Source organism: Zea mays, chromosome 8, assembly GCF_902167145.1.
Source record: "Zea mays cultivar B73 chromosome 8, Zm-B73-REFERENCE-NAM-5.0, whole genome shotgun sequence".
Lineage (NCBI taxonomy): Eukaryota > Viridiplantae > Streptophyta > Magnoliopsida > Poales > Poaceae > Zea > Zea mays.
The window spans coordinates 18,849,487-18,862,287 of record NC_050103.1 but is presented as its reverse complement, the minus strand read 5'-3'; the positions used below and the strand labels follow the sequence as shown (position 1 = coordinate 18,862,287).

Genomic DNA, 12,801 nt, shown 5'->3' with positions numbered 1-12,801 from the left:
ACTTCTCCGGGTAGACGGATCCTCTGTTCCCGGCTTGCAGGAGGTAGTCTTCACTCGGAGCGCCGGGGGTTGCGCTTTTTCCTGCTTCGCTCCGACTTTCCTGGAGATTGTTGAGGAAGGCTTCTTCTCCGATGGATCCGTGATGCGATGTAGAGTTCCTTCTTCGTCTGCCACGGACGAAATGGTTTCGAAGCAGAACATGGATCCAGGGCGGAGGATGATCTTGTGCTGGAAAGTGATGGCTATTGAGCTAGCTTGGATCAGTGACACACCCCCTACCTGGCGCGCCAGCTGTCGGTGTTTTGGGTCCGACCGCGCACTCGGGGTTGCCCCTCGAGGTGCTTTTGGAGTAGGATGGTGTTACCGACTGTAGCTCAATGGTTCGTGCTAGATGCACGAGAGACAGTAGACAATTTTGCACAGGTTCGGACCGCTTTGAGACGCGTAACACCCTACGTCCTGGTGTGGATCTTTTATGGGGTGAGTTACATAGGAATTCTCTAGCACGAGGGATGGTAGATAGCTAGGTGGATGGCTGATGAATGAGATGAACATAATTTTGATGGGGTGCCCCTAGGCCTTATATACTCAACCGTGGGGCGATATATGCGGATATGATAACAACGTGCGCCTAAGCAATAGTGAACTGACTAAACTTATCTTCCTATGATCCTGCCGACTTATCATCGATTAGTTCCGACGTCTGAGGGTGCTGTGCGGGAGAATCGGATCACTACTGCGGATAGCGCTTTGAACTCAGCGAACCGCATGGGTTTGAGTTGATCTGATCTCGTGTTGATCCAATCTGTCGAAAGTTCTTCCCCTGGCCCACGAAGGGATGGCCTTGCGAAATAATGGGCCTGGGGCCCTTCGCGAGACCTTCTTGCCTTCTAGTGGACCCGGGGGATATCTGTCCCCCACAGTAACCATTAAGTTACCATCAACTCCTCTCTCAGTGTTTGGACCAAGATGACCGCCATCTCCTACCATCACCGGCGATTGTCCAGAGCCGGCCATCTCCACCGCCAACTAGTTCTCCAGTAGTGGGATTTTTTTTCGAATGCAAGGAAATCACGGAGGATACTCTAAACAAGTAACCGCACCCACGTTTCCAGAGTATTTCCATAATTTCCGGAACCGTACCGATATTTTAGCAGTGTACATGTATTAAAAAAACATTACAAACTTCTTACGTACAATGACTCAATGTTTTACATCATTCTGTATATACTATATATACAACATTTATAGCGTACCTGTTTTATGCCAAACCATTCATCATCTTATACAATATTACCTTTCACCGCCGCCATTAAGCCCCATGCAAGATCCTTTAATTCCGCGCCCACGTTTCATAGTATGCACGTTTGCATGGAATCTAATCCCTATAATTCCGCCAACTCCCATATGATTCCCGCCTTTTCATTAATCCACCCCGTCACGGCGCCGTCGGTTCTGCATGCTCTCTGTCTCCTCTCCATCAGACCCACGCGTCGTTGCTGAGTGGACCAGACCCCGTCCACGACCCGGGCTCTCGTTAATATCCGAAGCCCAGGGCTCCGTTATACCTGCCATATATATATATAAAGCTACAAGTGATTATTCATATGCTTATTTTTTCTACAGCTAGGTTTGCTCAGAGAAACCACATGAATCACGTCTCCTGCAATTAGGGAGAACACGTGATCAAGGCATTGAGCAACGATTCTTGAGACATTTTTAAGAGACGTGAAATTTCTCTGTTTCACATTCACAATCACAAGATCTCACCTACTGCTGAGAATTCTCGAGGAAGATAAAAAAAAATGTGATATATTATTATTAAGAATAAATCCCGATAAAAAATGCGAGTTCGATTCTCGTCACACCTTGCTTTTTAATCACCACATTGTCATTCGTATCCATCTCTTCTTGTACCAACTGGGCCCACAATGCATTGACTTGTACTTCCACAAGCAAAATCTCAGATTTAAGAAGCAACACAGCATTATATACAGTACAGCACCATATTTCAAACGGCTGAACAGCACACGTAAACAGAAGATACAAGTCATGTAAATTTCAGACTTTTAACTCGTTCTTCCAAAAACAATGTACGATGTGCTCCTGCATCTAAGAACAGTTCAAAAACTCCAGGAAGTCTACAAACTGTTCCTTAATCTGACTAGCATCTGCTCTCGCCATGAGGCTAGAGAAATTCAGAAACAGGATTTGAGAAGGATATCATCGCGCCACTTTTACCCATACAACCGGTGGACTACACTGAACACGCAACAAACCAATAAACCTACAACTGTGTGGCCGGGCCTAAAATCTTCCTCTGCCCCTGCGTCGCCCTCCGCCCCTTCCCCTGCCGCGGCCTCGAAAATCTCTCCTACCACCACCTGCTTCGTCAGGGCCACTGAAGCTGAACATGCTCATCCGTAACCGTTCAGCATCCGAGCTCTCGGCCCCGCCATGGAGAACGCCTGCACCTGCCCCACCCTGAAATGCATCATATTGACACTGAAATCAGCATTCTGACACTGGGGCTGTAAAAAAGTCTGGGAAGGGACGCAACATCACAGCAGAGAGTCGGACTAACATGCAAGTCTTCTAGGTCTAGTTGTTCCTGCAGTTGCCTCGCCAGCTCCTCGTCTCGGCTAGTGTCATGCACGTAGCTTTCCGCAGCGGGCTTCGAACTGATGGCTTTCCTCTTCTCCCATTCATCGAGGGTAAAAACCTGAGCATCTTCTTCCTTGCCTTTGCCCTTGAATCTATGACCGCGACCGCGCCTGTCCTCAGGCACGGCCTGCGACATTTTCTGCAGTAGCTTCTGCGCGGCAGCTTGGTTCTGGACTGGAACAGCTTCGCTGACTGCACATTGCAAGGAAATAAGTATTAGTCCCCAACTGCCCCTGACAAATCATAAAGATTAAAGTGATACTATGGAAGATAAGGTTTTGGAGTCTGACCCTCTTTTGGCCTGCTGTCTTGAGTAATTTGCTTAGATTCAACCTTACTCTCAATATTGTCTCTGTTCTCATCGTTTGAACCCTCATTCATTGGCTTGCCACCAGAATTAACTGGTCCATGGTCATGAGTAACTGCCAACTTCCTAGCTTTATGCAAGGAAGACAGATCACATGTCATGAGGACATCTAAAAGTTTTGCAAGCATATATGCAATAATAGCTCGTAACAATGACAAGGAACCAGTCTGTCTGTTATCCGATTAATGGTGCTTGTTAAGATTTACACGACTTGACAGTGACTTCCTATTAAATTTCAACAAAATCAATATATTTCTAGCGACAAGTATAGCACTATACATTATAGCACCTTTTCATGAGGAATAATCCTGAAGTACCATTCATGCAGATTTCACTGCCTGAACCAAATGCAAATTTTCATTGACTTCTGGTGCTATATTTTACTTAATGATGTTTTTTACACAGGTTTTTCGTTTTTGCGGGTGCCTCATGTTGGGTTGCATCTCTAGCCTACTCCAACTTGCTTGGGAGTGGAGATAAAAAGGCTGTGTTGTTGTGTTTCTGTATTTTACTTAAGGCAAGCAACTCATAACTTCCACATCTATTTAGTGAACAGCATGAGTGCAGGAGTGAAAACGAGGGTATTAACCATTACCAGGATATGCTTGAACTTTGGTTTCCCTGCAGGGGCGTGCTTCAATGTCTAACTTCTCAAATGGTGGAGGCCCAACTCCATCATCACTTGGAGACAACCTCAATGATGGACGGGATAAGCCAGAGTATTTCTGGTTCATCTGCCATTCTTCATACAATGATTGGACAGCCCCCCCAATAACAGTCACATTTTTCGCGCTTAAGCACAATATGCCATTATTGATTGGAACCCTATTCTCGAGGCGAATCTATAAAGGGGCAAGAAAAGTAAAAAAATGCATGTCAATGCTAGTATTTAATGAACTGCAGGCGGGCAACGACTGTATATTTGAGGAAGTGTAAATACCAGTCTTCAAATGATCACAGAGAACAATAATGTATCATTTTTAGCCAAATTTTAGGCCTTCCTATTGAGGTTTAGAAAAAGCATAAGAAAATTTAGACAGACCATGGTGCAAAGTGGCAGGTAACCAATGGGAACAATTGAATGCTATCTCCCAACCCCATGTTAATGCCACATCATCAAAAATAAGTTGTTTACATCATTAAGTTGAAATATTAGTGTGCCTACTTTATCTTTTTCAAAGTTTGTTTTCATTCTGAAGGATAGTATACTGTCGCACAAAGAGCTACCTGAGTATTCTTGTTTACTTATTCATTTCTAACATGCTCAGAATTTAATCAAATGTTGTTAAGCTACTCTCTGGTCTCTGGCACTGATGGCATTAATACTCAGAACTGAACAAGAAGTCATGAACAATAGTCAATACCCAGATGGCAGGCAGTGGCAGAGGGAGGAAAGTATGTACAGTTTACACTTGAAAACTATCAAATTTGACTAAAATTGTCTACAAAAACAATTGAGGTAGAAGCAGAACACGGTCAACTGACCTTGGTACCTGGAGCTATCTCTTCGGTGATGAATGGGATGGGAGAAAACTCTATGGCTACTGCTTCACATATCCCATCAGTGAGACCAAAGCGCAGAAGGCGACGCTGCTGCGGGTTCTTAAAGGACGCATCAATGCTGCTGTGATATATATCTCTTAAAGAGACTATCTGTATCAAAAATAATAGATCATGGAAATAGTAAACATAGGTACAGGATTAAAGGAACCAAACACATCCAAGACATGACCAAAAAAAAAATCTCCTATAGTAGCATGAGAATGCACATTTGATCCACAAGCGCAAAGCAGACATGATTGTCATCTGTTCCATCGTCTGAAACATACAGCTAGGTTTCACAGACTCGGTTCAGAGAACTGCATTGACAATGCTCTTTTCCCCTAGTATTAGTACAACCACTGTCGTGGTACCTGTAGAGCACAAATGCAATGTCCACCTAAATCGAGCCACATATAACAAATTGAATAGGTACCCTATCCCTATACAAATAACGCACTTTCCTTTAGTTTCGGACACATTATTAACCGGTGCAGAGCATTGGGGACTGTGATTTTAGAGTTTTTATGCAATACCTGCAAGACGACGGGGCCGTGGAGGTACGAAAGCCGCTTCGACGTGCCGCCGGCGGCGGCCCGATCGGGAAGGCACTTTCCGCCAAACATCCTCAGGTCCATGCTGACGAGCTCGGACTCCACGGCCTCCGGCGACGGAGTGGGGGAGGCGAGGAGCAGGGCTTGGATGGCCTCGTCGGTGGGGTCACGGAAGCGCCACCCCCGCTCTGCGAGGGACTGCAGGAGCCTGTTCTCCGCGGAAGAGGCCGATGCGCCCGGAGCTTCCGCCGCCGCTGACGCCATCGCGGCCAGGGTGTTCTAAGGCGGCGAGGTGAGACTATCTGCAACGGTTACCCTAAATTTTTCCCCATATATCACTTTTTTGCGTCACATCATCAACATTCCATCCCCTACTTTTTCATCTCCCGCAGCGGTTCCCTCTATATTCTCTCCTATACTCCACTACAACTATAAAATATCACTATTCAAACCTACTCATCATTTATTACCATTTTTCTTCACCTATTAAAATCTCACCCAACGAACAAACAGTGGCAGGGGGCGTCACGGGCTCACGCTATCTGCAGCGTGCTCCTGTTCCTTTCCCCTGCGTAGAGTGGCTTCCAGGGAGAAGCGCTGCACACGCAGGGGCACGTCTGTAGCCTGCATGCGAGCGGAGGGGGAGGCCGCGCGGCTACCGCTGCGCTCAGCCTGACGAGGTCAGGTACTCACTTCAGAGAGGGCGGGTTTTACGTTACGGGCTTTGGGAAGTTTGGGAGCGGCTCATAGAAAGCGTATTTTGATGGCTATCGCGAGCGCGAAGTGAAGACGCTACACGTTGTTTGTCTACACTTTGATCCACCCAATCTCTACAACTATTAAGAGCAAAGTGTAGACTGCCCTCGCCTCCCTACGCCCGCCCGCCGCGATCCCCGCCGCGATCCCCGCCCACCCTCCGCAATCCGCCCGCCCGCCAGCCACGATCCCCACCATGAACGACGTAATCCCCGCCCGCCCTCCGCAATCCGCCTCGGGCTGCCCTGATGATGCGCTCTTATTTGCTGCCGCCCCCTCAATCGTCCCAATCCATCAGTCGTCCTCTCGCGAGCCAGAGCCATGGAGAAGAGCCGAGTGCTGGTGGTGGGCGGCACTGGGTACATCGGGCGGCGGCTCGTGCGGGCGAGCCTGGCGCAAGGGCACCCGACGCTGGTCCTGCTGCGGGCGGAGATCGACCTAGACATCGACAAGTTCCAGATGTTGCTCTCCTTCAAGGCCTAGGGCGCGTGGCTGGTGGAGGCGTCACTGGAGGACCACGCGGGCCTCCTCGCCGCCGTGGCACATGCCAACGTGGTGGTCTCGGCCATGTCTGGGGCGCACATCCGCAGCCACAACTCACCAAAAGGCGACACGGGCAGGGTCAGAACTTTGGGTGGCGCGTGGGGTTCGACGCAATTAAGAGGGCAGCAAGGCGGATGGGGCAGATCAACGACGCCGAGGTATAGCCGTGTCCCCCCTGATCTGCCACCGATTCGATCCGAGGAAGCGATTCATTGTAGACAGCCGGTTCGATAGATCCCCGCTCGAACTTCCCGTCGGTGTTGACTTCCATTTTTCGTGTTGATTTTGCTGTTTTTTGTCATGCTCGCCTCGGCTCTGGGATTCGGATAGGTGGTCTGGTATGTTGTAAATTTATCCAGCATAACGAGCAAATGCTACCAGCGTACATGTAGTCATGTACTCCTACTGCGTGTCCTATGATTTCTACAGTACCTCCGTTGTGTTTTGTTTGATTGGATTCTCTGGTTTATGTGATGGAAGTTAACCATGTCCAGTCCAGTTACTCAGTCAGTTCATGGGAGTATATATGATCTCTTGAGGACCCTCGCGTTCATCACCAGGAACTTGCAGATGCCCTCGCAAGGGTGGCCTTCCAGGAGCGAGTCGGTGTAAAAGGTGACGTTCGCCAGGTGGTACAGAAACCCGTCCGTGGTTATCTTCTTCTCCCAGAACTCCTGGGAATTATAGATGCCCTTTTGACCAATCTATTGATGTGAACACCTGGCCAAAAACTGATGTTGCATTTGCATTGTTCAATATACATCAAACATAGTCTTTGTATATTCAGTGCATTTCTAAGTGTTTTTTCCAAGGAAGTGAATATTTTATGATTGCGGTATACCCTTTACTGAGTTCATGATGGCAGTTGTTACATTTATGTGATGTATCCACTCTAACAGGATTTCCAGAAGGACATAGTTAGAGCAGCTGAAGGTTTGGTATCTATTGGAAACAAACATATTGAAGTGGGTATGTGCTTATGTGGCTCTTGTCAGTTATCCTTGGTTAATTTTGTCAGGTTGAGATTTCCTCAGAGCAAAAGAAAGTTACATTGTTAGTTTTTTATGTTTTTTTACATTTTCTCACATAGTAGAGCCATTAGTTAGGGTTAGAAATAGGATATCTACCCTCCAAAACTTAGTGTACTATGATACTTTGAGCTAGAATAGTCATTTGTGACTGCAGGGTCTGCAGCTATCTAGGATGGTAAATTCATATCATACACCCTCCATCTTGAGAAGGAACCACTACTACTTTCAATAGTTATCACCACTATATTTTGTAGAGGCTATTTTAGCTTAGTTAAAAACTCATGAATTTCAAATAAGATGTAATCAGTTTATTTGTCTTTTCTTTTTGCAGTGTGTGCTGCTACACCTGTATGCAAGTCTCCAAATTCAATATCTATGAAATAGTTTGTTAAACAACTGCATCTATTTCTGAGGACTGCTATAGATATGGAAGCGAAAATAATGCAAGCGACGAAGCCCTTAGAAAAGCAGCATCACTATACGGAGGTGCTTTGAGAAATATTGAGAAAGAGTATGAAGATTTCAACATAATTTTATCTTCTCAGGTAAGTGTTGACTGATCTATGAGTTACTTTCCCACATAAGGCATGTTTAGTTGGAGATTACTTGTGCAATTCTTGTGTAAGGGTTTTTTGAAAGCTCTTGATTGGTTGTCTGGTTCGCAGGCAGGAAATATAGGTGTTATGGGGATTGGGGAATGCATATTTAAGGGTACAGTTACCACTCATGGAGCGAGTTGCTGATTGGGATGGATTTGAATAACTTTTTGAGGCAGATTAATATTATCTCGGGCATTTAAAGCGAATTATTTTTTTGCATAGCTTTACTACTTGAAATTTCTAGATCTGAATTTGTATTGAAAGTTCCCATTGACAACTGAGGCGTGGTGACACTCTAAAATATCCAAGGTGTTGGGAGCCTTTTTGTTTGAGTAAAATTTTCACAAGTCTGTCTTAGTCTCATGAAAACCAAAATGTTGATACTCTCTTTAGCGGTAACTTTCTGATACTAATAATCCAAGTTACCAAGCATATCATTCTGTTTCTGCTTTACCTTTTGCTTCGCGGTTCATATAATACCAGTAGCTTGTGTATGGAATATTGGAACTGATCACCATATGCATAATTTTCTGTTTGTGTGTTTAGAATAGCTTTTTTTAGAGCAAGTTTGAGTCCGGGCTTTCTGAAATAAGTGCAAGTTTAAGTCCAAGCCTTCTGAAATATATTATATATGCTGTTCTGATAGAAATAAGAACACACTTATGTGTGAGGTATTTGGATCCCATTTAGATACGTTTTGAGTTTCTTTCATTTGTTGAGATTTCAGACTATAGACCCATTGAGAGCAATGGCTATAGGTGGTCCCCTGGAAGATGCTCGTGGTCTTGCACAGCGCTATAGCAGGATGAGACATGAAGCTGAGATCCTCGTATGTACTAGCGGCTTAATCCTTTGCTGCAAGTGAGCAAATTCCAATTACTGCTACTTCCATTTGCCCTGACCCTTGTTTGTTCAATAGTATACTGAAATTGCTAGAAGAAAGGCACGGGTAAGAGAAGCTCCAATTGCTGAGCACACTACAAAGCTTCAGCAATCAGAAGCTAGAATGATAGAGCACAAAGCAAGCATGGCCGTGTTAGGAAAGGAAGCAGCAGCTGCGCTTGCAGCTGTCGAGTCTCAACAACAACGGGTGACCCTTCAGCGGCTGGTTGGCGCGGTGAGATTGCCTACTTATAATATATTGCTATTCTTTTTGCATCGTTTGTTACGTTCGTTTATTTCTTATCCTTGGCAATTTTCATCTCGTTGAAGGCGGAAGCAGAAAAGTTATTCCATCTGAGATTAGCTGCTATACTTGATGACGTTGAGGCAGAGGTAGAGCTTTCACTTTTCACTTTGTTATGATAACTCGTGAAAATTCTTTTGCGTTCATTTTTTTTACGATTTCTTCTCTGTAGATGTCCTCTGAAAAGCAAAGGAGAGAATCTGCACCACCTATCATATCTTCACATAAGCGTGCTGAGAAAGCCCAGTACTTCCTTGCTGAGGTGAAGCTGAGTAACTGGCAGTAAAACGAAACAAGTATATGGCATGTTTCTATTTATATGTACAGTACTAATGTTTTTTTGTGCTGCAGGTAATGCATAATTTCAATGGAACCACGGAGAAGGAACTGAGCTTAATTGTTGGCGATTATGTTGTTGTTCGTCAGGTCAGTGTGCTCTTAACACTATCAGCTGTGGAAGTAATGCAGCCAAGTGCACGGGGCTCCCCGGGTGCCGGAGCTCCTGATAACACAACACCAATGGTGAGCTGTTTTACGAGCGGTTAACAGGAAACAGGACAGAATGGAAGGCATCAGCTGTATAGGAAGACCCACAATGATTCTGAGATCCTTGAGGTTGGGAGAGCTGTTCAGCAAGCATGAGACTAGAGTAGCAAGAACTGCATGGTTGTGGTCCAGAGTAAGGCTGAGTGATTTCAAGCCATGCAGGTACTTTGCGTTGAGCTGCATGCTATGCTGATCCGTAGCAGAGTAGCGGAACCGGGAAATTGCTCTCAGATCACTCGGTGAAGATCTGGAGATGACTTCAAGCAGTGAAATCACGTTGTTTCTGTTGATAATTCAGACGAAATGTGGCTCAAACATCTAATTAACCATTTTCCTCAATGAAACTGCCCCCTAATCCTCCTACCCAAATAGGAGTATGGTTTCAGACGATTCATGTAATGGGTATATATACGTGATATGTTTGTTGGCCATAAAAAATGAAACGTGCATGGTCTGATGGTAGCAGACAAATTTACGGCCAATCAAGTATCAAGATAATGAATAATTTGTATTATCAGCTAGCACCAAAGTCTGGTTGTCTCTGCGAATTGCTTGAAAGCTTATACTCGCATGAGTCAAGTATCAGTTTTTTTAACACAAAGCCAAGTTCAGTTTCTTAATCATGAACACTTGTGCACATTAGTTTTGGCTGATGACCGGCATGTTGCGATTTGGTGTCATAATACTTTTTTATGGGGTTTACCTGACTCCATGGACATTTTAACGATTAACACTGCCACAGATACATTCAAATACATTCTGAATATAGCATTCTGCTGCAGAACACTTTGAGAAATGGCTGAAGAGGATGTCCAGCCCCTTGTGTGTGAAAATGGCACCGAAATGGTCAAGGTTGGTTCTCCTGTCCTGTTGTCAATCCTTTAGCTACCATACATGTGTTTCAGTTTCCTTTTGCCAGTTTATGCATTTCTGATTTAATAAACTGATGGGATCTTGATGCCAAACACAGGCGGGTTTCGCTGGTGACGACACACCGAGAGCTGTATTTCCTAGCATTTATTCGAATAACTGTGTAGTGAGTGACAGGAATCTTTCTGCGGGTATTGTGCTCGACTCTGGTGATGGTGTGAGCCACACCGTCCCTATCTACGAAGGGTACACGCTTCCTCATGCTATTCTTCGATTGGCCCTTGCTGGTCATGACCTTACCGACAACCTGATGAAGATCCTTACTGAGAGGGGTTACTCCTTCACTACGACTGTCGAGCGAGAAATTGTCAGGGACATCAAGGAAAAACTTGCCTGTGTTGCCCTTGATTACGAACAGGAGCTGGAGACTGCCAGGACCAGCTCCAGTGTTGAGAAGAGCTACGAGCTGCCCGATGGTCAGGTTATCACAATCAGTGCAGAAAGGTTTAGGTGCCCTGAGGTTCTATTCCAGCCATCCTTCATTGGCATGGAATCTGATGGCATCCATGAAGCCACGGACAACTCCATCATGAAGTGTGACGTCGATATCAGAAAGGATCTGTACGGTAATGTTGTCCTCAGTGGTGGTTCCACTATGTTCTCTGGTATTGGTGACCGCATGAGCAAGGAGATTACTGCACATGCCCCTAGCAGCATGAAGGTGAAGGTGGTTGCTCCGCCGGAGAGGAAGTACAGTGTTTGGATTGGTGGTTCCATTCTGGCCTCCCTCAGTACCTTTCAGCAGGTTGTTACCCTCTCAAAATCTAAATGAGACGTTTCTGCTTGCTCTGCAATCTATTGTATTTGAAATTTGACTTAGTCTTGTTATTGTGTTGTAGATGTGGATCTCCAAGGAAGAGTATGACGAATCTGGTCCGGGCATCGTCCACATGAAGTGCTTCTGAATTTCAGGAGCAGTATATTTGTTGCTTGTATTTTCAGTTAGTTGGGATGCAAGTTTGTCCCGTGGTCTCTCTAGCATTGTTCATTCTTTCTGGATATTGAAGAGCAGTTGGTAAAGTCGATTGATGTACTGCATGAAGAAACATGTGCAGTACTTCAACAGTATAGATCCTCAGGTCAGTTTAGTTTTCTTTCCCCAACAACAGTGCCATATTAGGATGTTCCTGATGTGTGCAGTTGGTCTGGGTTTTTACACAACGCAAGGGTGTCGGTTGTCGCCCGGGCAGTTTGTGTCTTTGTGAGATCTGGGTCCGTTTCTGCACTCCAGTACGTGGAACAGGTTTCACATTTGGTGGCCAGTGCCCCAGCGTGGCGTGCGTGTTGATGATTTCTACTTGGAGCTGTTTGTTCTATTCCTTTCATGAAACAGATATTATCGTTTGTACAGGGATAAATAATAAATTGTTTATCCTTCAAATGATTTAGATACTGTTGGAACAAACTTCGTTTAATTATAATGTCTTGGATTTAATTCGAGTACCATGCGAGTTTCAGAGTTGGCCAAAAGAAGATTGGCATGCTTACATGAATTTGGCACACTCAACTAAGGAAACATCCAGATCGTAATAGTCTTGTACTTATATAGTTGAATTACTGCTTACAAAGAATTTCCAATCAACTGTGTAAAGGTTATGTTGCAGCTCTATCATTCTTGACAAGGCAGCACCAATAATCCACTCATAAACGGAGATATGAAAGCTGGAAGCATATCAGATATGGGTAAGGAGGTAACCAAGAAGCTTTTTGTGATTGAGCGAGGTAATACCGGGAACCATGTCCACCTGTGCCCACTGGTTCGTTCCTGGCTCCGAATTTCTTTTCCATCCATCTCCCTTGCGCTTCCTGGTTCCTTGTTGTACATGGGTCGCCGTGTATACCCCTTGTTGAAGCCCTTTATGATAAGCTTCCCTGGATCTGGGAAGTTTCTCTTTCACGGTATTGGGATCGTTTGATCGATTTCCTTGATCGCTACTTATGGGCGTGCGCTCAAAGGATACAAACAGGGATTCGCAAACAAAAAGGGGAATTCGTAGTCACTTTTTTCCTGTCGCGTAAAAAAAGGCTTTACGCGAGAGCAATAGAGGTTGGGATACATCTATCTCTTCTGAGCAACCTCTTTTGG

The 12,801-nt window shown here is 45.2% G+C and overlaps 3 protein-coding genes across 3 annotated transcripts; 2 read left to right on the top strand and 1 right to left on the bottom strand.

Annotated features, from left to right (window-relative positions):
- Positions 1-2,009: 2,009 nt before the first annotated feature.
- On the bottom strand, positions 2,010-5,452 carry LOC100278570 (putative DUF1767 domain containing protein). Its single transcript, NM_001151805.2, has 6 exons — positions 5,107-5,452; positions 4,517-4,684; positions 3,627-3,873; positions 2,955-3,101; positions 2,585-2,856; positions 2,010-2,484 (listed from the first exon to the last, which is right to left on the bottom strand). Exons 1-6 carry the CDS (start codon positions 5,386-5,388, stop codon positions 2,308-2,310), a joined length of 1,293 nt encoding a protein of 430 aa, NP_001145277.2. The 5' UTR covers positions 5,389-5,452; the 3' UTR covers positions 2,010-2,307.
- Positions 5,453-8,978: 3,526 nt separating this feature from the next.
- On the top strand, positions 8,979-10,548 carry LOC103636794 (SH3 domain-containing protein 3). The gene is made up of 5 exons (XM_008659115.2): positions 8,979-9,170; positions 9,266-9,328; positions 9,412-9,501; positions 9,591-9,761; positions 10,528-10,548. Exons 1-5 carry the CDS (start codon positions 9,060-9,062, stop codon positions 10,546-10,548), a joined length of 456 nt encoding a protein of 151 aa, XP_008657337.2. The 5' UTR covers positions 8,979-9,059.
- Positions 10,549-10,580: 32 nt separating this feature from the next.
- On the top strand, positions 10,581-11,646 carry LOC103636793 (actin-7). Its single transcript, XM_008659114.2, has 3 exons — positions 10,581-10,637; positions 10,756-11,460; positions 11,555-11,646. Exons 1-3 carry the CDS (start codon positions 10,581-10,583, stop codon positions 11,618-11,620), a joined length of 828 nt encoding a protein of 275 aa, XP_008657336.1. The 3' UTR covers positions 11,621-11,646.
- The last annotated feature ends 1,155 nt before the right edge of the window (positions 11,647-12,801 follow it).

What these genes read in the sequence shown, in the direction of transcription:
- LOC100278570 (NM_001151805.2), bottom strand. Translation starts at nt 5,388, where the DNA reads ATGGCGTCAGCGGCGGCGGAAGCTCCGGGCGCATCGGCCTCTTCCGCG. An exon ending in ACGGCCCCGTCGTCTTGCAG is followed by an intron (nt 4,685 to 5,106) that starts GTATTGCATAAA and finishes TTTTTGATACAG; the next exon opens with ATAGTCTCTTTAAGAGATAT. An exon ending in AGACAGCAGGCCAAAAGAGG is followed by an intron (nt 2,857 to 2,954) that starts GTCAGACTCCAA and finishes TGCAATGTGCAG; the next exon opens with TCAGCGAAGCTGTTCCAGTC.
- LOC103636794 (XM_008659115.2), top strand. Translation starts at nt 9,060, where the DNA reads ATGATAGAGCACAAAGCAAGCATGGCCGTGTTAGGAAAGGAAGCAGCA. An exon ending in TTCAGCGGCTGGTTGGCGCG is followed by an intron (nt 9,171 to 9,265) that starts GTGAGATTGCCT and finishes ATCTCGTTGAAG; the next exon opens with GCGGAAGCAGAAAAGTTATT. An exon ending in CTGATAACACAACACCAATG is followed by an intron (nt 9,762 to 10,527) that starts GTGAGCTGTTTT and finishes ACACTGCCACAG; the next exon opens with ATACATTCAAATACATTCTG.
- LOC103636793 (XM_008659114.2), top strand. Translation starts at nt 10,581, where the DNA reads ATGGCTGAAGAGGATGTCCAGCCCCTTGTGTGTGAAAATGGCACCGAA. An exon ending in ATGGCACCGAAATGGTCAAG is followed by an intron (nt 10,638 to 10,755) that starts GTTGGTTCTCCT and finishes TGCCAAACACAG; the next exon opens with GCGGGTTTCGCTGGTGACGA. An exon ending in CCCTCAGTACCTTTCAGCAG is followed by an intron (nt 11,461 to 11,554) that starts GTTGTTACCCTC and finishes ATTGTGTTGTAG; the next exon opens with ATGTGGATCTCCAAGGAAGA.